We start from the raw sequence: 26076 nt of genomic DNA, 5'->3' as shown, positions 1-26076 counted from the left end.
TTCATTAATAAGGAACTTTTTCATTTAGATCTTTGGCCCTGTTTGGTAACTAGAGGTTAGTTGTTTACTGTTTGCATTAGAAGTTAGCTGATTAACTTTTTGTTTAGCAGATTTGACTGCTAATTTGACTAACTGTTTATATCAATATGCTTGGTAACACTTAGCTGATTGCTAAAAGCTGTTAGCTATTTGGTTGTGTAAAATGACATTTATGGACGTTTCTCTTTTGTGTCATTTGTTTTATTTCTCAATAGTTAAGTTATAAATGATGAGTTGCTAATTCCAAATATAATTTTTTAAGGATAAATATTTTATGTTTATGAATAATTTTTTATGCTCAAAACACTGATTTGTTTAACAAATTACTGAAGGAATTGGAAATAGTAACGTACTAAAAATTGTCAAAAATTCACTAACATAAAACCAAGAGTTTCATGGCTAATAAGGCACACGTAGTAATAGTTTATCTTCTTTTATTAAATTATCTTTATGAATATAACTACAAGCAAATCTTACTTTGGTGTAAAACACTATTTAACACCACTCTCTTGATCACCTAAAAAATTGTCAAGTAAATATGACAACTCATACAATGCATAACAATTCGTAAAAATTAAACATTTTGATCAATGCATAACAATGAAAAGTAGTCCATGTAAAATCCTATTACAACAACATAAAATATATATAAAAAACACTACTAAACATTTATTCGAACAAGCAACACATGTTTAAGAAGATTCGTCGTTGTCTACTTCTCATCAAACTAGTAGTAATTTCCTCACGCACTTTTGTCATTTCATTAGTACTCACACGTTGAACTTCCTGTGTAGAACCACACTCGACATCAATAGATACTTCATACTTCAGGAAGAATAAAAGTGGGGTTGTTATCTATGATCTTGAATCCTGGGTCAAGAACTTTGCTTAATCTTATGTAGTTGTGCAATGCAAAGCAAGCACAAACTATTCTATTTTGATCTTGTAACGAATACTTTGGCATAGTTCTTAATATTTTCCACCGTGCCTTCAAAATTCCAAATGACCTCTCAATGCAACTCCTTAAGGAAGAATGGGCACGATTGAAAATTTCTCGAGGCCCTCTTGGAATTTCCTCGCGAAATTTGGATTGATGATACCTTATCTTGTGGTAGGGAGTCAAATACCCTTCTCTTTCCGGATACCCTTTATCTACCAAGTAAAATTTTCCGGTCATGAAAAGACCCGTATATAATTAAAATGCATTAATAAAAATATCAAAGCGAGTAAGTGAAATGAATGATGCAAATTACCAGGAGAAGGTTTTGGGAAGTTAAGACTTGGATTGCCAATAATATCAAGAAAGATACGAGAGTCATGATCCAACCCCTCCCAACCAGTTAGCACGTAAGTAAAAAGCAAATCGAAGTCACATGCGACCATAACATTAAGGGTAGGTGTTCCTTTCCTTCCTCTATATCGCAATTGATCCTCTTCGGAAATTATAACATCTATATGAGTGACATCAGTGGCTCCAATGCAATCCTAATATGATTAAATTAATATAACATCTAAATAAGATATCATAAACAACAATTGTACAAATAATTACCTTAAAATGAGGCATATATCGAGTATCATCCACAATTTGTGAAGGGATTTCCTAGTACTCAGGATCTCTCGGCCTTAGTATATATCTTGATAAACCATCCATGGTATCCAAAACTTCTTTAAAAATTCTGCTTACAGTTTCACCTGAGTGTTGAAATATCTCTTGAGCATCCTGGTTTGATTGTTCCTTACTAAGAATGTAGACAAATAACCCCCTTTTTTCCAAAAGTGAAATTATTTCCGAAGGTAACAACCCATACTTACTTTCTAAATCCATTCATAGTTGTCGAAAAGTGCATAGTGTCATTCTAAACATGTTAAAACAACATTTTTCATGACCAGTTAACATTTCATGCATCCATTTTTCTCTTGTTTGAAATGAAGTCATGCATGGTAATTTGTAAATGTACTTTACATAGTAAATAGAAGTATGACCTAGTGCACATGCCGCAGAGTCCCAAAATGCGCTATTTTTATGCCTCTTTCGTATTATATTGCGTATAGCACACAAATCCATACCTGCAAGTATATCCAATACAATATCATTCCATTAAATTATATTTAAGAAACACAAAACACAAATATATGTCACAAGCATTAGAATACATTCATATTGAATTCATAGTTTAAACAAAATATCAATGTTATCAGGTTGCATATACATAACAAAATTGCAAAACCTGAAACAACATGCATAGTAATGCCTTAAATCCCAATAATAAAACCAATTAAAGTTTCCATCCAAAAGAGAATACTAACTGAGAGTTGTAATCTAGATACTACCCATACACATTGGATCCGATAATAAACCTAGATAGTACTAATACTAGACTAAAGTTAGTTCATTGTTCACCCACTCTTCTCAAACAAGTATTTTATCCATTGAAGCCTTGTGTTGTCATCTGCATTCCATTGAGAAGTATCCTCCTTTGGGGATCTTCAATCATGGTGCAAGCAAAAAAAAATTCAGGGCTACTAGGAATTAAGTCATTCATGGACACCAACTTTGCCAACGACTCAGCAAGTGTATTAGATGAGTCATTGAGTGTACGTGCTTCAAGGCTCATCAATTCCATATCCTTGATGTGCCTCTCAGTAACAACTTTCACCAATTGTATCTAACTTTTCCATCAACAGTGCAACTCCTCCTTTCCCACTACCAGATTTTGTCCCACAACTTTTCAAGCTCTTTGCAATGTGGCCAATATCATTTTCAAAACTTCTTTTTACTTCCTCTAACTCTGTTTTCAGTTGATTGTGGAGGAGGAGAAGGAGATGGGGAAGGATTTAGGGTAGAATCATGAAAAGTATCATGCCAATCCATGTTAGTTTGGGTATGAATGATGCCACCATTTTCACTCCTTTGATCATCATACTCAGGTGGCATACTACTAGCATTACCACCATGACTAAGATTACCAGCACCAAGGGGTGGAAGGGGGATATAAACAGATGGGGTGTAACACACTAATAATTCCTTGCTTTTTATAAAACATTTTCCGACTCAAAACAAAGGAATTACCAAGATATTACCGCCACCGTGATAACGGCTAAGGCTATTTACCAGAATTACGCAGCGAAATTTAACTAACTTTCAAACATAATAAATAGTTAATGGTCATAAAACAACTTGGAACCATCAAGGCCCAAAACCAAACATTAAATAGTTTAGAAAATCCATTAACTAAGATTTAAAACCATACTATAGTCATGACTAAATTAAAAGTAGAGTTTAACGAGTACAGAAGTAGAAATAAACTCTCAAACACGATTCCCATGATAACTTCTCCCGCGAGTTATCTCTACAAACCTGTTTTATTAAAATCTACTTTCCAACAACTCAAATGCAATGATGGATCATCATAGGTTCATTAAGGCGAAGGCCATGACCGAAAATCATAAAGCACGAAGTCAGCAAAAGCTGAGTACGAACAAGCTAGAATAACTTTCTATCCTAACATGCTTCACTCAACGAATAAATAATCCACATGTAAAAGCCATTTAATAAACAAGTAAACATAGAGACAAGACTCGACACTTGACACGACTCTTGACTCACAGTTTAATTAAGAAGTAGCTTCGAACGGATAAAATAAAATATTCTCAAAAGGAAAGAAAAGGGTGATGGGAGCCAACCATACACCAAATAATAATAAGTTGGATCCTACCGAAAGTCGGGCCATATCGATAGGAATTCCAGTGCATAGAAGCATAACGGAATTGATTGCTTTAATATTAGTTGGGTTTGCCAACGGAATAGGGTCGAAATCAATTCAAACTTTCTGAAAATTGGCCCAATAAATTCCCGATAATAAATAATAAATTTATTTAAAACATTCCGGGTTTTATAATAATATTAATTATTTTATTTAAATAAAAATAAATTTAAATTAACATTAAATGTAATTTAATTTCTGAAAAATCCCAAAAATACTTTATAAATATAATAAAATACATTTATAATTTCAGAAAAATACGAGGTATTACATGGGGAGGGGGGGCTTGATTTGAGCGTTGAATAGGAGTATACTTAAGCCCCCCTTGAGCAACTGAAACTCCAAATAGTTGTTGCATCTTGTATTCAAGTTCAGGCTCAATACCTTCGAATTGAAAACCTTTAAAATGCATATTTAATTTTTCTATAAAGAAAGAAAAAAAATAGCTTGAAATCAACCTTTTGTGTTGAATTTTCTACGGGAGTTATTAAATGTGATATAAAATAGCTAACCTCAATTTTGTTCTTCCACCATTCGTCACTAGCACTTATTGTTCCCTTTTCATGATCCCAACCCTTTAAGTGCTCACCAAAGACTCCATCGATTTCTCATCCAATCCCATTTGTTTTTCACTTTGTTCTTGTCATATGCCAACCTCGTTCTTTTAGTGAACTCTATTCCGATCACCTTCCATAGCATCCTTTGTGAGACTGTAGCACCACTTTTTCCCTTACTCCTTTTGGCGAATTGATTACACAAATCACAGAATATGTGTAAAGTTTCTCTAGACCAACTTGCCCTACCTACCTCTCTCATCGAACCTTCACTTCCCTCATTGTCCTTCTGGTTGTTTTGCGCCATCTTCTATGCTTATCAAAATAAATTTTAAGTAATTAATATTTCTCATTCTTTACCCAGATTCATAAATACGAAAATGAGCTCAATTTATCGGGAAATTCTAATAGAAAATTTATTCTCATCTGTCTATAAAGCTTATAAAATCATGTTAGCCATAAACTAGTTGCATTTCTTATTCCGAAAATTAGATCGAACTGGTTAATCGAATTAAAAATGAACCAAATTCATTATTACAAACACGTTCATATGCAAGATTAGAAAAGAAGATACAAAGTGAATCAAATTGATTACTATGTGGACCATGTTAGTTACATACAACGAAGCTTTAATAAACACTTAAAATTGATGAACAATCTCATAAATCCATATCAAATTACAACATAAAATATTTAAATATATAAATTGGCATAAGTGTTCCATGATTTTATCAAAGAGACTCAATTAGATAAGTAATAGTTTGTTGTTTATGAAGAAACTAACCAAGATGAATTGAAACAATATTTTTTAAAGCCCCAACAAAAAGAACATATTAATTGACTAATTAGTATTAACGAACCCTTTCTCATCTACTAAACGAACCCAGATAAGCGAACTCATACGAATTTGAAGAAAAAAACACCAAAAAATATTTAATTTACTAATTTGCAAATGTTTTTGTTAACAAATTGGGGACGAAAGAGAAAAACAAACATAAATATAAATTAAACAACTAACCTCTTTGATGGTAATCAGAATTTACAAGCTCCACCCTTGCATTTGCAGATTTGACATGGGAGATAAGAGGAGAGGAGGAAGAAGAATTGAAGAGGAGGCAGGCAACTCAAAAGATTGAAGACTCAGATGTAGGTTATGTATGGGAAAAATAGTCTATTACTATATTGTACTAAAACTCCTCTGGAGAAAACGTTGCACAAAGCAGCGTATTTTAAAACGGAGGATTGAGCCCAATAATCTTTTTCAAACCTCTATCTACCAAACACCCCTATTAGCGTATTTGACTAGTCAAACCTCCAATAGTGCTTAAAACCTCTAATTTTGCCCCAAAATTCTTTTTACCAAACAAGGCCTTTGTAACTATCGTTTGGATAAACATTGAAATTTTTGTAAAATTAATGTTTAAAGTCATTAAACCATTTAAACCATTCCTCAAAAAAAAATCATTTAAATTAAACTTAACATGGGAGGCAATACTCCAACAATGTACGGAGTACGAGTTTATTTGTTTTAGTAGCTTTTTTTTATTTGGCAGAAGTTTTTGGATGTGTATGATGTACTATAGGTTTCATTATATTTTAATTCATTTACAATTATATACCAAACAAAAAAAGGACTACTTAGAGGGCGTTTGGTATGGGGTATTCAGGAAAGGGAAAGGAAATCAAAAGGGTTGATTCCCTTTGTTGTTGTTTGTATTGCTATTTTAATCATTCCCTTTACCCCCTTCATTCCCCCGAATTCCTTTATGTTGATTCCCCACCCCTCAAGGTACTGGCATTCCCTTTCCTTGAGCCACTACACCACCCATCCATCCACTGCCACCCGACACGTTTTCACCCTTACTGGTACCGCTCCACCACCAGAATCCTCACCGGCACAGCTCAACCACCATCTCCCTCATACACCATCATGAAACACCTAGCCTTCATTGGAAGATCCATCCTAACCGCCGCTGAAAACCATAACCGCCGCCAAAAACCCTGGCCTCCACCACAAGACCCCATCATAACCATCAAATATCTCACCTCGGCCGCCGAAAACCTATCGCATTTAACAGAAGATGAGAGAGAAAGGGGGCGTGAGAGTGAAGCGGATGGGGGAGACGACGGATGGGGGAGGCGGCGGCAGTAGGAGAGGGGGTGCAGTGGGGCGTATATGGAGGAGAGGCTTGGAGACAGAGAAAAAGTGGCAGCAGTACTAGAGGGGCGGCAGCGGGGAAAGAGTGATGTTCATGGTGGAGAATTTTTTGGGGTGCAATGCTGGAGAAATAGCCAGGAAAAGAGGTGAAAATAAAATGTCTCCAAATAACTCTACATGTCAAAGGGTTTTCCTTTCTATTCCCTCCCAATCCCTCTCTTGATTCCATTCCCTTTACCCCTTCTGAACCAAACGTCCCCTTATTATACTTATACCTCATTTTCTACCCACCTCTTCATCTTCCTTAACCACAAACCCCCAAACCTTATAACGCCCACCCACCACCAGCCACCGCCACCGCCATCTCCATCTCCATGAACCCAAAAGAATCAATGGAATTTCATATTCAAATCAAAGCCTATACTCTTACGGAGATTAACAAGTGGTGAAGCCCAATTAGATCTTTCCCAAATCAAAATTTCTCTTCATTTAATGAGCATATTTAAATCTGAAATTATTTCATTGAATGTTGGATTTCTCAAATGGAGACATGCATGTATATTTATGATGTGAAATTATGGAAGAAGATAGAGAAATTCCCTCTTTTTGGGCGAGTAAAGAGAAATACTTGCTCAGTTGCTCATGCCGAAAATATTTGAGAAATGGAGGTTGGATTATACCTCAAACCTGGAATTCCCCAATACTCGAGGGGCAAGGTTGTCTTTCCTTCTCTCAATTCTCAACAGCTAATTGAAAACGCTGCTATATCGTGCGTTTTCAAAAATTAGCGTTTTAGGTCCACTCCGCTAACTAAAACCAATTATTACCAAACACATGAATTAGCGGTTTAACGTGGTCAAACCTCTAACAGTGCTAAATCCGCTAAATTCTCTTCTAACCGTTGTTTACCAAACAGGCACTAAATCAAATATAACTATGCTTCATTAATACTTGTGTTGATCAATATGTGACCCCTACAAAAATACATAGGGAGTATAAAAAAGTATAAAATCAAAATTGTGTAAAAAATATTCAAAAGAACTAAATTTGCATATTACAATACAAAGTTAATAATTGTAATTGTGTACTTGTATGTAGACCGATTTAACAAAGTTAACAAAACCCGAATGACTTATCCAAGACTAACTATCGAAAATACCCAAGTATAACTGAGTTAGTCAAAAGCAACATAGTTTGAATTGAATACAATTTTGATAAATGAGTTTATAATTATGTTAGTATACTAACCATGTATAATTATTTAATTAACATTTTCACTTACCATGTATTATATTATTAACGGTAGACAAAAATTAGAAGTCCTTTCATCAATATCATTTAAATTTATTACTCCCTCCGTTCCAATTTAATTGTAGCAATGAGTTTTTCATGGAGCTTTATGCAATATGTTGTTGTAGGCATATCTATTATGGAGTATAATTTAATAGAAAAGTAGGTGTAGTGGGAGATGGTGGATGAAATTTTCAATTGAATGTGAGGGGATGTGGGGTAATAATTTTGGGTACGTAGTGGAAAGAGAGATAATAATAATATATTAGTGGGTTTATGAAATATAAGAAAATGTGACAATTAAATTGGAGGAGATGTAAATAGAAAGTGTGACAATTAAATTGGTACGGATGGAGTATCGGGTAAAAAAGATATAATAATACATAAATGAAATCATACGGAGTATCATATATAAAGGAAAAAAATAATATTGATACAACTTTCCTCCAAAAATATATTATGTATTACTCCGTAATATTTATGGTAATTGAATTATAGTTTAATTTCATTTCTATCTTAGATTCCTAAAAAAAGTAATGTAATATTTTTAAAATGAACAAAAAATTTGCGGGAAAAATTGCACCAGGAAGTGACACGTATCGTTTCTGGTGTCTGTTTTAGTATAATGTAATAGCTCTATATGCTATTTTTTTAACTCTTTCACCCTTCTCTCTTTACTTCCATTGAATTTTGTGAATTAATGGGAGGAAAAAAAATGTGTGAATTCATGGAAGAGAAGGAAGCAAGAGAAGAGAAATGAGTTAAATACAAGAAATCATGAAAAAAAAAGAAAATATCGAAAATATTATTGTTACTGTCCCGCCACATAACAGTTTCATCTATTTATCCATTTTCAGGTGGTAAAAAAAATAGGCTTTTTATGGTAAAATACAAGTCTTAATTTGTAAGAATCTAATTTATTGAATAGCGTAAGACCCTAAGAGCATGTTTATCAAACACATTGGTTTTGGTTTTCAACCTAATAAAATATACTAATATTTTTTCATTTCTCTTTCCCCAACACCAAACTCAACATCAACCCACCTACAAAAGATGGGTAGTTGTTTCAACTCAAACACCAAACTCAACACCAACCACATTTAACAACATTTATCAAATACCAAAAATATCATCTCTCTCCTACATCATCTATACCTAAGGGTGTCAATTCGGATCAACGGATCGGGTTTGGGTCGGACACATCGGATTCGGGTTGAAACGGATCTGATTGAAACGGATTAATTTGGCTAGCGAGTCGAATCGGATCGGATTGAAAACTTAAAGGATCGGGTCAGCTCGGATTTTTTATGCACGGGTTCATATCGGATCGGATTGTTAACGGGTCGGATTGTAGTCGGGTTGGGTCGGATTGGATCGGATTAGAATATGTCAGATTGTTAACGGGTTTAGCCGGACTATAACGGGTTTGGATTCATATCGGATCAGATTAATCGGGTAACGGACTACCATGGGTCAAATTGAAACGAATTTAGCCGTGTTACATCAGATTCAGTTTCATATCGGTACGGGTTATTCGGTAGCGGGTTGGAACCCGAGTCGGGTCCATTTGTTTCCGAAAATATATAATTATAATATCGATGACTTAATTAGGGGAAAAAAACGATAACTAACTTTTAAAAGTAATAAGATTTAAAGATCAGAAATACGAAGTATAAGTTATTGAGTACATAGTATATAACTTAGTTTAATACTACATCCGTTCCTGAAAGTTCTTTACGCCTTGAATCTATATCAATTACAAGTTTCATTTGAGCAGAGTATATAGAGGAAGAATGAAGTACAAGTACACTGTATAACTAATAGTCATACTCTTAATTGGTAGTGCAACATTTTAATGTTCTCTTATGGGTCGTGAATGGTTTGGGTTAAACGGGTTCGAATCGAAATTGGTTTGGATTAAACGGGTCATGGGTTGAAACGGTTCGGATTAAACGGGTCACGGATTATACGGATTTTCCTCGGGTTGGAACGGATTCTGGTTCAAACGGATCGGATCATAAACGGGTTCCGAATCACTTCGGTTCGGATCAAATGGATTCGAATCTTAATCGGATCAACATTAACGGGTTGGGTCAGATTCGGGTTGAATATAATCGGACCGGATCGGATTTCGGATCTTAGCTCACGGGTTCTAAACGGTTCGGATTCTAAACGGCCGGACTGACCCATTGAATTCGATCACTGGGTCGGATTGAGAATTTACACCCCTTAGTATACCCCACCTACATTTATATCTCATGATATTGTTATGGATAAGTATATAATCTAATTATTAGTGGCATAATTAATCGTTATTAATTAAGTTAGTGGCATTGTTTATTTATTAAATTTTATAATCAACTAATAAATATTTAATAAAAAAATACTTAAAAATTAAACTAAGTAAAACTTCACTTGTTAAGTAAATAATTTATTTAAATAATAAACTTAACTTGTTACCTAAAAACTCGATCATTACAACATTTAAATGAGTGACATTGCATATTACTAACATATAACTAATCAATCACTAGTTTGTCTACATTTTTGCCATACATTTTCAATAAGGGTTTCCTTGAGAGAAAATTAAGATTTATTTTTTGTAATCTAAAGTGGATCAATATTGATGTCTATTTATAGAGCATAAAAAAAATAAAGACATTTATAATTTATATATTTTTTGAGTTGTAATATTTAAATTTTTGGGCATTGTAAATTTGCAATGAGTATGTATTTTTAACACAACAAATTTATGTCATAAATCACGTTGCAATTAAAAAAAAGGATAACCAATAATTTTGGTCCCCATATGACACATGTCAATTTCTCCAAGCAAGATTTTGGTTTTCCATTTGGTGTTCATGAATACCAAAAAAATTTTGGTTTCATTCTCTCTCTATCTTTCTCATTCATCTCTCTACCTCTTTTATTATTTTTTATTCACTTCTTTCCCCTAAACACCAAACCAAGGTGTTTCATAACTATGGTCTAACAAACTTGACTCTCCCAATAAAAAATACGGTTGTACTCCAATTGATATCACCAAATATGGCTGTAGTTGACAAAATAGTCTTTAAAGTTACCCAACCTGAATTGATTTAGACGTGTAGGTGCACTTGCACGGAGTTGCACCAATAGCTTACATGTCTAAATTTGACTCGACCGAAATGAAATCAACTAAGAGCAACTCCAATGGTTTAATTAAGGGACTAGCTTGCAATTTATTAAACTTCCTAGCGAGTAGCTTAACCGTTGGAACAAAATAAGCAAATTCGCTCAGCCGAGCAAATTCGCTCAACAGAGCTAATTTGCTTGGAAATTTTACTAAAATCCAAAAACATCTTCCAAAAACGCATGACAGTGACGTATGAGAACTTCTACTGTTCGTGTGTGTCATGCGCTTTATTTCTGTATGTACGTGAGAAATAAATCATAATATTTTTCTAATTATTATTATATTCCCTATTTTTGATATATGTGTATGTTGACAGTGATGTATGTTGGAGTTGTCAGTGATTGACTCTAGCTAGGAGTACCACGTATGCGGGAGTACGAAAATAGGACTTTAGTTTAGCTATAGGAGGACTCTAGCTATAGGTCTTTAGTTTTAATCTAAATTTACCTATTATAATATTAGTTGAGATTTTTAAGTACTTTTGCTTTACATATGTAGACACCTACTTTTTTCCCGAAAGGGAAAGGTTCGATGATGAAAGCATAAATATCCACTTGACAACGCATCTCCTATAAAATAAACGAATCTCGATTCCCCATTTCATTTCACCCGAAACCTGCTATTTATGGAAACCTGCTAAAAATAGTAACTGCTGTAAAAGGTAGCTTCTAAAAGTGGCAAATCATAAAGGATAGAAACTTGTCAGAATTAGGTGTTGCATTCCAACATAAATCCTAAATGAGATAGAAAACTGCGAGAATCCTATTCCTAATATGATTCGGAAATAAGAGTTACGTATTAATTAAAATCCTAACGAGCCTAGAGTTCGTAACGGGCCCAGACGCATTCCGTCATAAAATTGATACGCGCTAAAAGACTCGAATTAATCTCAAACTCTACGGATTTCAAGAATCCGAATCTGACTAAAGAAAACAGCCCAGACCCTATTTTCAACGCCTGGCTCTGGGCGCCGAAATCTTCGGCGCCCAGGCCTGGGCGCTGAAAATACCCGGGTACGTGTTTTTTCCTAATTCGTTGTGGATTAGAACTCTGCAATTCTATCTTTCCACGAACTCTTCCCTATAAATAGGCCCCTGAATTCGACGTGAAAGGACACACAACAACACATAATTATATTCTAAGTATTGACTCTAAACCCCTTAGCCTAAGCCTCTCGCTGCGAAATTGTTCACGCGTTCTGTCGCAATCGATCCATAAATCGAACAGAACGTATCCTGTCCCATAATTGAGATCCGTTAAATAAAAAGGAGAAATAGCAAAGTCAAAGTGGTTAGTTTTCTGAGAACCGTGACGCACCTCTCAAGGGTGCGTCGTAATGTGTCCCTTTTCGATGATTTAACTGCTTTCCTCGCCCTTTTTATGAACTGTTAAACTAACCTAATCTGATTGTTCTATCACGCCTAACAAATATAATATTTTTGGGAAATCGGATTATCATGCTAGGTCCCTTAATGCTATGTAAATCAGATAATCGCGATCGATCTAGTATTATATGTTGCATATTGCTAAAATAAACTCAGATTAGTTTAATAGTTAACGCATGTCCCTTCAATTATTTATGCTGAGCTAGTAAGGATATCCTGCCTCTGGAGTTATCGACGAGCGAAGTACTCCTCTCGGTAGTTACAGTCCCCCGAACCCTCAATCTCTACCTTGCGGGTGTATATTGAGAGATCCCCACACCAGGGATCACAAGGGAACCTACGGCCGTCGTGGTCAAACATAATTGCACTCCCTTTATGTCACGATAACCGGGTTTTGTCAGTTTTTCTCATTGTCGTTAAAAACTGAATGGCGACTCCTATATTACTAGTCAATTGGGTGTATACTCACAGGGAATCCAATTACACTTGATTGAATAAAAAGAATCGTCACACCCACGAGGGACGAGGTCACGCATTAGCCTCGCGCTTTTTCGACCCCCTCACAGTGGCGACTCCACTGGGGATAGTGAAGGAAATACTCGTGCTTGTAGGTAATCAAAATAGCCGAAGGGTAAAACGATCCTACCCCGCGTTTATTTCCCCATCAAGTTGGGACAACCTGAAAATCAGCATATTAATGTGAACGGGCAGAACCGCATAACGAATCTCGGCTCCCTCGGGAGTTGGGACTAAGGATACCTTTTTTCGCTAATAGGGGGGTGCATACGCCGCGCATGTTTCCCACTCGGTACTTGTGCAGGTAGTACACCTATCCCGAACCCAATCGCTCGCCCATTAGGTCCCTCTCGCCTGCATGCCCCCTTGGCTTGCACTTGCGGGTTGGCCTCTTGGGCGAAATTCGTCTGTTGAAGACACTACCTCGACCGCGGCATGTGTTGGATCTACGATAGAAGCGGTACCAAGCCAGGCGCAAATAAACTACCTATAGAAGCCTATCATAAACTACGTGGCATATTTAATTTTCAAATCCATGTTTGTAATGTAGTTATGTGTAGCGAAATATGTGATTGTGTGTGACAAACTATCCTAGAAAACCAACGACCTTAAAAATCGCCTAAACATTCATAGACTAATTTGCCAAAGAGTTATACCGAAACACGTGTTCCGCAAACCCAAATGATCGCCACAGAAATAAGCGACGCTCGGGATGGCCTGTAACGAATCCCACAAACGCTGCTACGCGTAAAGGACGTTATTAAGCAAGCACGCAAGTCGAAGTCGCATAAACAGAAGACAGAAAACGAGAACCAGCCAGGGACGCATTTTCAACGCCCCTGGCTGGGCGCCAGAATTTCTCACGCCCCTAGCTGGGCGCTGAAGTTGCTGCTTGGCCTTCTGGTCAGGCGCAGGAGCCTCGGTGCCCGAGCGAAAGGAAAATACGTAGCGCAAAAAAAATGTTCATCAAAAGAATTGCTACGAGGGCGTAAGAAAAGCACTCGAATTCAAAAAGCGACTCGTAAAAAAATTAATAACTCTTTATGTCGTTGTTAGGCCTCCTACGACGACAATACCCTGCACCAAAACCGAACGTGCTAATAACTATGAATGTCACACGGGCAAGTGTTTCGAAAATCCAAAGAATGACCAAAATAAAAAAAAAACCAAAAAGTGTACCGACAAAAGAAAGAGTGAAAAAACCAATTTAGAGAGTCGAAGTCTAGACTAAGTAATGCTTGAAACTTTGGGAACCTAAACTTTAGCTTATCTTATGCCTAGGACTGGTCCTGCCACTTGGTGCCGATCAGGGTATCAACGGTTAGTGCGTCTCGAAGATACATCGCCAACACCAGGTTTAGTAACTCCAAGCTCCGTCCGTCGTCCCTCATTTCAAGGATCTCCGCTTCCCCATCCTCGATTCGCACCTTCAAACATGTCCATCGAAGATTTGCGAGACCAGATGGTCCAAATGACCCAACTTATGGGCCAACTGAAAATGGAAAATGAAGCTTTAGCGGCTGCGCAAGCCAAAAATGACCTCGATAACGAGAAGAGGATTGAAAAAATGGTCCTACAGCAAACCATGGGGAGCAAATACTTCTCTCTCGATCCTGAACCTTTTCCTGGCAAATTACCAGAAAAGTTCAGTTAATCTGACTTACCAAAGTTCAAAGCCACGGACAACCCCCGTGATCATCTACTGAGCTTTGTGAATACCATGAACTTGAAAGGCGTGGACAAGTCCATATACTTACCTGCCTTTCTTTTGTCCTTGAAACCTGTGCCGCTCAAATGGTACTATCACCAGGACCCTAAGCTCTTCCCCACTTGGGAAGACTTTGTCAATGTCTTCATCAAGCAATACTCGTCGAACATGGATTTCCAAGTCACCATGCGCGAGCTGGAAGTTCTCTTCCAAAAGAAAAATGAGGGTTTCACAACCTACTTTGCTAGATGGAGGGACCAGGCGGCCCAGCTAATCAATAGGCCTCCCGAAACAGAATTGGTCCAAAAATTTATTGACAACCTGGACCCGGCTTACAGACAACACCTTAGGTACCTGGGACTTGACACTTTCAAAAGAGTTTATGATGTGGGAATAAAGATCGAGGACGACCTCGCCAAAACCATACAGAGACAACCCGCATATAAGACCAACACCTATAATCGAGGTAACACATCCCAAGCCCAAGAAGTCCATGCTGTAGAAGAAACTCCCGCCCGAAGAAACCCTGGAAGATGGGTCCGAGACCGAAAGTTTGCCCCACTCGGGTCGACTTTGGTACAAGCCTTTGAAAGACTAACCAATCAAGGAAAGTTGAGACCTATAGGCCCCACCCGTGACCCTCCTGTCAAAAACAAATATTGGGTCGAAGGTACTTACTGCAAATTCCATCAAGGAAATGGGCATGACACTGAAAACTGCTGGAATCTAAAACATACGATCCAGGACATGATAGAGGATGAAGTGATACCTCTCCCTAACGTTGGCGAACCCAACAACAACAAGAGCCCACTCGGCTCTTGTCACATCTCTCTCGACCAACCAGAGAACTTCGACCCCACGGTGTATATTACACCTCAAGGTGCACCACTCGCTGTGGTCCCTATGGATCGAATCGAGAGGGAAGTGTGCGGTGTGTGGAATGATGATGCTGAAGATATTTACCTATCTCAAGTCTCGGGCCAGGACCTCTTCACTGAAACTTGGCCCAGGTATTCTCTCATTGACACCACCCCTCAGGAGCCCGAGGTCGACAACCTCACCCGATCCGGAAGGATATACCAACCGGATATTCACCCGCCTCCTATGGACGACATCCCGGTTAGGCAAACTCCTGAGAATGGACGGCACGCCGCCGTCGCAGAAGTCATTGAAAATCCTCTCCTGAAACAACTAAAAAGAACCAAAGCCGAGATTACCATCTGGGATCTTATGTGTACTTCAAAGGAACATCGCGAAAAGCTTATTCGCTCACTTGACCTCATCTCAGTACCTACAGATATCACACCTGACTCATTGGTTAGCCATGTCATGAGAGATGCCGGAGAAAAGGCCATAGTTTTCACTGATAAAGACTTACCCAAAGAGGGGGGTGCTCACAATAAAGCCCTTTACCTAGTGGTTGGATGCAAAGGACAAAACATCCCCCTAGCGCTCGTAGATAATGGCTCGGCGGTTAATGTCTGCCCATTGCGAACCGCCCATTGCTTGGGGCTAGGAAACGATGACTTCCAAACCTCCACGCAAGGGGTACGAGCTTATGATAACTCCCGAAGGCCTGTATTGGGAAAAATCAACCTTACCATACAAACCGGGCCTGTGGCACGCACCACGGAGTTTCAAATAATCGACATCAAGCCCACTTTCAACCTCCTCTTGGGGCGACGTTGGCTCCATGACTTAGGAGGTGTGTCTTCTACCTTGCACCAAATGGTTAAACTTAACCATAACGGGGTAATACTAGAAATCTGCGCCCCTCCTCTCGACGTCAGTTGTACTATGGTCGGAACGGCCGAAACTGCAGACGACCTTTATGGGTTTCAAATGGAAGAAACAATCCAGTTCATCGAAGATTATGATCCAGCATTCCTAGACCCGCATGCATCCCGAGTCATCCCTAGAATGCTGTTAGCTCAAGGTTATTTCCCAGGAACCCCATTGGGCATAAGGAAGAAGGAATACACATTCCATCCTTTTCCCGACAAATCTACTCCCTTTGGCTTAGGTTATGAACCAACGGAGGAAGATATTGCTGACCGCCTATCTAGGCTACGCCTTAACAAAGCCAAACAAACCACCCTCCTTCCCCCATATCAAAGGACCCTTAACGGGATGTTCGTTAGGGAAGGAGAAGAACACCCATGCTGTGATTTCCCTGAACCCTTCGTTCAGGATGGCTTGCTAAAACCCGGATTTGAAATTTTCCATGATTTCCACACCTTGGATGAGGCACCCCACCTCGCCAAGACTAAAACAGCTGAAATATTGGACAACCAGGCTCTATGGACATTGTTTAACGAATCGAGGCCTATGGAGAACGAGACTGTGATGACTACCCTAGCTTTACAAGATGAAGGTTTCGATCCAACCCGGTTAATCTCTCCTGCATCAACACTAGAAGAGGTCGAGAACGGATGGGTGAAGACATATCAGTTGGTCAATGCAAAAGGAATGGAATTCAAGATGAGTACCGGTGAAGGACCGAAGTTTTATGAGACTAAATCCCAGGCTTGAGCCACATAGAGCACCATTAGTAAAAAGCGCCTAGTAGTTCTTTAGATTGATAGAAAAAATAATAGAGACTTTAGATGGTCCTAAGGCCGCTTAGAATATAGGTCAGTTTTATTTCAGTGTGTTTTCCTTACTTTCCGAATCAATAAAGGCGTAATATTTCTCCTAAATTTTTTTATTCTAACACTAAATAAACACCAAATGTACTTGCAAAATACAAAAATAAAGAGGCGGCCCACTCTAGGCCCAACAAACAAAGCCCACTCGGTTTTGAAATAGTGCCATGGGAACCAATTCCCGAAACCCACAAAATAAACCACACTATCCCATTCATATCCCCAAAACCTAAAAATCCAACCAGTGTCATCATAAGAGCCAATCCATGCAACCCAAAATCAAAGGAAATCAAAAATTTAAAACAATGCAAATGTTACCAAAAAAAACAGATTCATAAAACATAGATTCCATCATACCCTTCACTAACAACCCACCTCCAAAGCCTACACAAAGATCTTCATAACTTCCGCACCCTAACTCCATTTTCAAAACTGTTTTGAGTCACCAATAGAAAAAATTAATCTAGACAAAAGTGCATTTCACGCTAACAGTCAAAAAAGCCTCCAAAATAGCCTCAAAATTAACTTTAAATACGAAGCAAAATATCAAGGCACAAAAAAAATAGAAATAAACGCAAGAACATGTGAAGCAAAGCGTCAAAAATTGACCGCCCAAGTCATTTTCAGCGCCCAGGGTTGGGCGCCGAAATTTCTGACGCCCCAGCCTGGGCGTTGAAACTCTCTGCCTGCCAAAAGTTTTCTTTTTGAAAGTGCTCGTCATTTTATCCGCACACAACGGAAAAATAACGAACACTTGGGGGGTACAGTACGTATCCAAATAGGTTTACCAAGAATATAGCTATACAAATTAGTCGAATTTTACGCAACCTATGGCAAAAAAAACGGCAGATGAAAATAATGATAAATACTTCACTCATTTGACCAATTAAGTAATATGTTTCCACTTCAGGACATATCTACCGAAATCCGGCATACTAGAACTTATTCTAAAGCTAGAACTACGCGCGACCAGATTCTGACAAGATACGTAGGCAATCCTTACCAAGGATTCGGTCCAAATAAAAAAAAAAATTCTTTGTGCAAAAAGTGTTAGACATATAAAATACATAAAAAGAGGAGAAACAAAATAAAAAGAGTGAAAATGAAAACTAAAAATACGCCTTTATTAAAATATAATAAGAAGGAAAACAAAGTGCTAGGAATAAAAACAAACACAACTGAAATAAATAAAGGGCACCTACACCCTAGCAAGAACTACACTACTCTAGCTCTTCCGGATCATCAAATAAAGTCTTGTAGAGAGCAATGTTCGCAGGATCCACCCCCACAGTCTTCTGCGCTGCCCCAATATCAATCTCCATAAGAACCGGCTCCTGGACACTAACTTCCAAAGATGTCAAGGCTTCAGAAACATTCTCAATTATAGCTCGCTCAGCCTCGAAGGCACAGGCAATGGTGGGAGAAGGGTTATTATCATCAACTAGACTAGCCACTGTTTCTACAGGCGGCTGAGCCTTCCTAACCCATACATTGTTCCGGCGACGATCTACGCGAGAGCTTGCATTTCTTTTAACAACAGCAGGCCCCTTCATGTTAGGCATCTTTTTAGGCCTGAAACTGGAACGGGGAGGAACTTCCTTTCGCTTTCGATCAGGACGAGCTTTCACAGTCTTAATACTATAGGTACGAGGTCTGGCAGAATCAGGACCCTCATACTTAACACGAATACGAGGTATCAAAAGCTCAGCCGGCTCCCCATTTCGAGCCTCGGTCCTCACATCTTTGTCACCGGAGCTCATCCACAACTTGTAGTTTTCAGAAAGACCCACAAAGCCATTTGTAGCTACGGACCAACGCGGGAGACCATCATAATACTTAGCCCATGCTAAGACCCGTGTTTGTGCAAAGGTTGCTACCTTAGGTGGTACCGTATCAGAAAAGGGGATAGTCTGCCTTAAACCATATTGACGCATGACTCGGTAAGGGAAAATATAAGTGGGACGAGATAGCCCCAACAAAGAAACATAAACCGATACATCAGAACCCCCTGTCATAGTAGTCAAACCCCACCATGGTACCACCCACTTAATAGAACAAATACCATAAGTAAAAAGGGAGGTCCATTCGGCCTCGTCCTGGCCTTGGTGCAAGTATTTTCGGTTACCCAGAGCTATAGGGCGATAATGTTTAGGATCGGCAGGAGCTTCCAGAAGTCTAAGCCGTTTCGCAAGCCAAATCTGCAAAAACAGGTACGATCGAATCAAAAGAATGAAAAGAAAGAAAAAACGGTTCCTGGGGCGCAGTTTCAACGCCCAGGACCAGGCGCCGAAAATTCCAGCGCCCAGCCCTGGGCGCTGAAACTCAGCCCCAGGAAAAAAGAAATATATGCAAAAGGAACGTGTACGCGCGCAAAGAAAAAATCGATTACCTGTAGTAATAGGGGGCTTCCCTTAAAATGTTCAGATTTGGCATCCTTCTTCGGCTCATCCGCACTCAGCAAAGTCTCGGCAACAACCAGCGGCATAATATAATAGCAACTTTCCATCTGGCTAATCAAGGGGATCAACCTTATGTCACCGAAATTACCATTGTTATTCGACAGCAAATAATGATTCAACAAGCAAAATACAAGGGCTCGAATATTCAATTTCTGTTGGGTCATATTCTTACTAGGCCTAAAATGATGTTTTACAAGTTTTGCCAAGTTAACCTTATCATCTACAACAATTTCAGCAAACATGTTATCATCTAGCCCTAGGAAAGCCCTTATGGTTGTTTTACCCTCTTCAACGGTGCGGGGGGTAACAGGAGTAGCATTAGTAGGATAACCAAGGATCGCAGCAAATTCATCGGGAAAAGGACATATTTCATTGCCCCGAAAGGAAAAAACATGATGATCGGAGTCCCAAAAGCTTAGGGCAGCATGCAGAAAGTTATAATCAATATTAATTTGTTGTAAGCCTAAAAGTGCCTCTAAGTGGTATTCTTTTAACAAAGCTTTTTCTGTGGGAGTAAGGGCCCGTAGCCAACGCCTAACAGTCTGTTGGAGTGAGAAAGTAGGGATCGACATGGCAAAAGCAGTGAATAATTAGAGCACAGCAAAAGGAGAGAAAGAATTTGAGAGTGATGGAAAATAAGGACGTATCTAGCCCCTATATATAGCTGAACGCACCCAATGACATCCTGATCCCATTCGGAAACGTGTTAGGAAATCCGAAAATCAAATATTACCAGGAAAGGATTTTCAGCGCCCACGCCTGGGCGCCGAAATGTTTAACGCCTGAACTTGGGCGCTGAAAATGCAGCCCAAGGCCCAGATTTCACAAAACACGGAACAGGAAAGGACTTAAGACCGTGTTGCTAAAACACGAGGCCCTATTGCAAGTAAGGTCAAGCCCAAAGCACCTTTAGCTCCCAAATAAGCAAAAAAATATAACATTAAAACTTAGTTGAAACTTAGACTCGTCTCAGAAAATGCTTATGTACACTTTTCAAAAAAAAAAAACAAGTTAAAATATCATGGTCATTCTTCGAAACACCAAAAATATGTGTCGTCAAGTCATTGGTTTTCCAAAAAATGTTTGTCTGTCAAAGGGTTAATCCGGGCCAAGCTAAAACCGGATGTCGCCTGAAAACTAAAGTCGCACTCCACGGCTTCGCTAAAGTAGCACGCCGCTATAGAAGGTCGCTCGCACATACGAGCATGACCCCAAACATGATTACAAGATGCGAAAAACAACCGACGAGCCCCAGTGCTTGGGGGCTCGCGAAAAAAATAGACTCCAACGAGGAGCGCGCGATCAAAATCACATTCCCGGACTGCCCCATACACCATATCATGTTTGGATATCTCAAAAAAGAACAACAACAGGTTCGACCTCATCGAAAGGACATCACTGACACTTGTGCACGGTCCTCTGATCAAAGACCAAGTCGAGCCGTAAAGACTAGCTCAAAATCACGAAAGCGGACGGTCGCAAGACAAAGATCCGTCTGAACACGTTGTCAGCCCACGTTCAGGTTACAACTAAATTCGAGCATCCCTTGAAAGAATTCGCTCTTGCAAGAATAAATAAAAAGAAATTCTCAAAAGAAATCACAAAGAACCAAAGAAATAGGAACTTGCCCATCTTCAGTCGGCAAGATCGCGTCACAAACCGCGCGAGTTCCCAAATCGAAAAAAAAATGAATTCAGGGACGTCCACCCTCAGCGGACAGGGCTCGCCCACCCTCAGCGGGCGGGGTCTGCGTCACTAGCCGCGCAGGTCCTCAGTTTTCGAAAAAATAAAGTCTTCAAAATTAAAACAGGCTCGCCATCTTCAGCCGGCGGGGTCTACGGCGCAAACCACGTAGGTCCTTATTTTCAAAAAAGCAAAACAAATTTTAAAATAGATTCGTCCACTTCTATCGGACGGGGTGTCCACCCTTAGCGGACAAGGTTCGCCATCTTTAGCCGGCGGGGTCTACGTCACAAACCGCGTAGGTCCTTATTTTCAAATTTCAAAAAACAGATTCGTCCACTTCTATCGGACGGGGTGTCCACCCTTAACGGACAGGCTCGCCATCTTTAGCCGGCGGGGTCTGCGCCATTAAACCGCGCAGGTCCTTAGTTGCTGCAGCGATAACTTTTGCTGGATTTTCCTTCGTTTTACGTCCTATAAAAACAAGGGTACTGGATTTTCCTTCGTTTTACGTCCTTTAAAACAAGGGTGCTGGATTTTCCTTCGTTTTACGTCCTATAAAAACAAGGGGGTTGGATTTTCCTTCGTTTTACGTCCTATAAAAACAAGGGGGTTTTCTCGTTTAACTAGCCTTGAAAATGAGAATCTTTAAAAACATTTTTTACCTCGTGATTGGGCTTGGCCAGGCCCAATTACACTTTATAGATTTGATTTCGAAAACATCTGTAGCTACTCCCAATGACAAAGTGAGGGAGTTTCTACGCACCTTTAGATCCTTCCGATGACAAAGTGAGGAAGTTTCTATACTATCAGTTGATAAATCCCAATGACACGTGAGGGATATGTCGACACTTCAAGTGATGACCCTTAAGTCAAATGTTATCACTCGGGGGCTCGTGAGACCCTCGCAAAATAGGTCACATACACCATGGCTTGTGTGACGCACTCCGTCTAATACTTTGACCATCGTCTTACTCCAAGACTCAGTCAAAGTGGGGGCTAACTGTAAACACCTACTTTTGTCCCCATTCCCGAAAGGGAAAGGTTCGATGATGAAAGCATAAATCTCCACTTGACAACGCATCTCCTATAAAATAAACGAATCTCGATTCCCCATTTAATTTCACCCGAAACCTGCTATTTATGGAAACCTGCTAAAAATAGTAACTGCCGTAAAAGGTAGCTTCTAAAAGTGGTAAATCATAAAGGATAGAAACCTGTCAGAATTAGGTGTTGCATTCCAACATAAATCCTAAATGAGATAGAAAACTGCGAGAATCCTATTCCTAATATGATTCGGAAATAAGAGTTACGTATTAATTAAAATCCTAACGAGCCTAGAGTTCGTAACGGGCCCAGACGCATTCCGTCATAAAATTGATACGCGCTAAAAGACTCGAATTAATCTCAAACTCTACGGATTTCAGGAATCCGAATCTGACTAAAGAAAACAGCCCAGACCCTATTTTCAACGCCTGGCTCTGGGCGCTGAAAATACCTGGGTACGTGTTTTTTCCTAATTCTTTGTGGATTAGAACTCTGCAATTCTATCTTTCCACGAACTCTTCCCTACAAATAGGCCCCTGAATTCGACGTAAAAGGACACACAACAACACATAATTATATTCTAAGTATTGACTCTAAACCCCTTAGCCTAAGCCTCTCGCTGCGAAATTGTTCACGCGTTCTGTCGCAATCGATCCATAAATCGAACAGAACGTATCCTGTCCCATAATTGAGATCCGTTAAATAAAAAGGAGAAATATTAAAGTCAAAGTGGTTAGTTTTCTGAGAACCGTGACGCACCTCTCAAGGGTGCGTCGTAATGTGTCCCTTTTCGATGATTTAACTGCTTTCCTCGCCCTTTTTATGAACTGTTAAACTAACCTAATCTGATTGTTCTATCACGCCTAACAAATATAATATTTTTGGGAAATCGGATTATCATGCTAGGTCCCTTAATGCTATGTAAATCAGATAATCGCGATCGATCTAGTATTATATGTTGCATATTGCTAAAATAAACTCAGATTAGTTTAATAGTTAACGCATGTCCCTTCAATTATTTATGCTGAGCTAGTAAGGATATCCTGCCTCTGGAGTTATCGACGAGCGAAGTACTCCTCTCGGTAGTTACAGTCCCCCGAACCCTCAATCTCTACCTTGCGGGTGTATATTGAGAGATCCCCACACCAGGGATCACAAGGGAACCTACGGCCGTCGTGGTCAAACATAATTGCACTCCCTTTATGTCACGATAACCGGGTTTTGTCAGTTTTTCTCATTGTCGTTAAAAACTGAATGGCGACTCCTATATTACTAGTCAATTGGGTGTATACTCACAGGGAATCCAATTACACTTGATTGAATAAAAAGAATCGTCACACCCACGAGGGACGAGGTCACGCATTAGCCTCGCGCTTTTTCGACCCCCTCACAACATGTTATAATATTAGTTGAGATTTTTAAGTACTTTTGTTTTTACCATCCTATCTACTCCGTAAAATTACAACTTTTTTGAACTAGTCAATTGGTAACAATACGGAGTATCTACAAAATAATCTCTTCTATTTTGTATGTATCTTAGTTTCAGTTTTTTCTTATACAAAATTTTTTATTAGTTTGTTACACATTAATCAGTATAAATAGCTCAATGCACGCATCAATAAGTAACCCATCCTCTTTCCATATTTTTCAATGGACCATAAAGATCCATATAACCAATACTACAATAATCATTTAGGAAATTCCCAAAACATTGATAATCAAAACCCTCAAACACCACCTCCAAAATCCCCAAACATCTTCAATCCTTCCAACTCCTTACAATTATCCACCAATGAATGTTAATCAGCATCATGAAAATATTTACTTGCGTACAAGCCCGTATCCACCAAACACCAAAATGAATTATAACTTTGGCTATTATAATCCTCCTATGGTTAGGCCAGATTATAATCTTCGTCCTTTAAATTTAACTGAATCCTTTATAAATCACGAAAATATAAGAAGGGATAGCGTTGGAGGCTCAAGTATGCAAGAAGAGTCTCTAACTCCTAGGTTAGGTGCTGAATCTCAATCTTCTCAAAATGGAGCCGACTCAGAGGAGACCAGTAATCAAGCCAACAACAAAAAAATTAAGTTGAAGTGCAGCCATATAAAAGATGTTGATTTATGTAAAAGTTGGATTACCATTTCGAAGGATCCAATAAAAGGAAACGACCAAACTAAGGAATTGTATTGGAAGAATATCGTTGAATACTACAACACGTGGAAACGAGAAGATCCAGTTGTACCCGTTGATAAAGCTTCTAACCACTGGTTCAAAATGAGTGTTGATGTTAATAGGTTTAATAGATGCTACATAATGGTAAAAGATCGTCATACGAGCGGCCATAATGAAGATGATGTTATTAACAAGGCGTTGGAGCTTTATACAAGTCGTAATGAAAAGAAAAATAAAAGTTTTCTTATCTACATGCTTGGCAAGTACTTAGAAACGATCCAAAGTGGCAAGAATTTTTAAAAAAAAGAGGGTGTCCCGTCAAAGAGAACACAAACTGAAGACATCGAAGTGTTAGATAAACGTCCAATAGGTCAGAAGACAGCTAAAGAAGCAGAAAGAAACAGGATCCATAAGAAGGATGATGAAATTGTTTCTGATACATGGACTAAATTTGAAGACTTAGCTAACAAGAGACTATCACTAATAGAGGACCACATCCGCCAAAGTGATTACGAGTTATTATGCAAGGATACTTCGAACATGGATGAACGAGTTATGAAAAATCAACAAGTATGTGAAAGGTTAAGAGCGAAGTATGGAATGTCTTAATAATTGAATATGGAGTATGTAATTTACATAACTTATGTCATGTTTTAGACATTTTTAAGGTTTATCAATGCTTTTCCTACGGTTTTTTTTTTTTTTGTAAGCTTAGATTTTTTTTAGGGTATTGCTAAATGCAGAAATTAATTTCTTCATATAGAATTAGAAATGACTAAAATACCCTGAAAATAATTTTTTTAAAAAAACAAAAAAGAAGTAAAACTACAGGATTGCAAATATTGCAAAACCAGACAGTTAGTCCTACATAAAGTCTGCTTCATATTGATCGGAAGATTCATAGCCACAAGCCCATAGTCACAAGATTCAGTAAGACCAACATCTTGATTGTGCAAAACCAGACAATTCGTCGTAGACAAATCTGCTCATATCAAATATCAAAAGAAAAATAAAAAAAATCTGCATCTATTATATAATGAAAAATTAAGGCTTAATTTTATTTTCAACTTAAAAATCTTCTTTATAAAGTACGGAGTATTAAAACATGGAAACTATGTATCAAGCAAAAAAAACTATTCATGGATGGGATCTGTATCAAGCTAAAAAAGTTGGGGAAGAGTTATTTAATGGTTCATGGTGGGAAAAAACTATTCGACGCTTTCATTAATTTTTTTTTTCTTTTTTTACTAAGAACCGGAAGCTAATTGATGATGATTGGTTTTTGTTTATTATAATATTTTTAATAAGATATAAAAGGATAGTTAAGTCTTTTCCGATTTTGCACAAAGAAATTATTTTCTGCATTTAGAAACTATGTTTTTTTTATTTTCTAGGTATGATGTGATCATGAAATATAACTCAAAAAGACAATAAGACTTAGTCGAGTTTATTTTACATTTTTCTGATGTTT

The 26076-nt window shown here is 38.4% G+C and overlaps 1 protein-coding gene across 1 annotated transcript; it reads left to right on the top strand.

Moving 5' to 3' along the window:
• Nucleotides 1-6536: 6536 nt before the first annotated feature.
• On the top strand, nucleotides 6537-25214 carry LOC110801933 (glutathione S-transferase T3-like). The gene is made up of 3 exons (XM_056842341.1): nucleotides 6537-6664; nucleotides 24326-24864; nucleotides 24976-25214. Exons 1-3 carry the CDS (start codon nucleotides 6537-6539, stop codon nucleotides 25212-25214), a joined length of 906 nt encoding a protein of 301 aa, XP_056698319.1.
• Nucleotides 25215-26076: the final 862 nt, after the last annotated feature.

This window comes from Spinacia oleracea, chromosome 4 (genome assembly GCF_020520425.1).
Source record: "Spinacia oleracea cultivar Varoflay chromosome 4, BTI_SOV_V1, whole genome shotgun sequence".
Taxonomy (NCBI): Eukaryota; Viridiplantae; Streptophyta; class Magnoliopsida; order Caryophyllales; family Amaranthaceae; genus Spinacia; species Spinacia oleracea.
Note: the sequence above shows the minus strand (reverse complement) of the source record. Positions and strands in the feature narration are given on the sequence as shown.

Excerpts from the sequence above, each read along its gene's own strand:
- LOC110801933 (XM_056842341.1), top strand. The coding sequence starts at position 6,537 with ATGGAGGAGAGGCTTGGAGACAGAGAAAAAGTGGCAGCAGTACTAGAG. Across the intron at positions 6,665-24,325 it reads AGAAATAGCCAGGAAAAGAG|GCCAGATTATAATCTTCGTC; the intron begins GTGAAAATAAAA and ends TCCTATGGTTAG. Across the intron at positions 24,865-24,975 it reads TTTTCTTATCTACATGCTTG|GTCAGAAGACAGCTAAAGAA; the intron begins GCAAGTACTTAG and ends AACGTCCAATAG.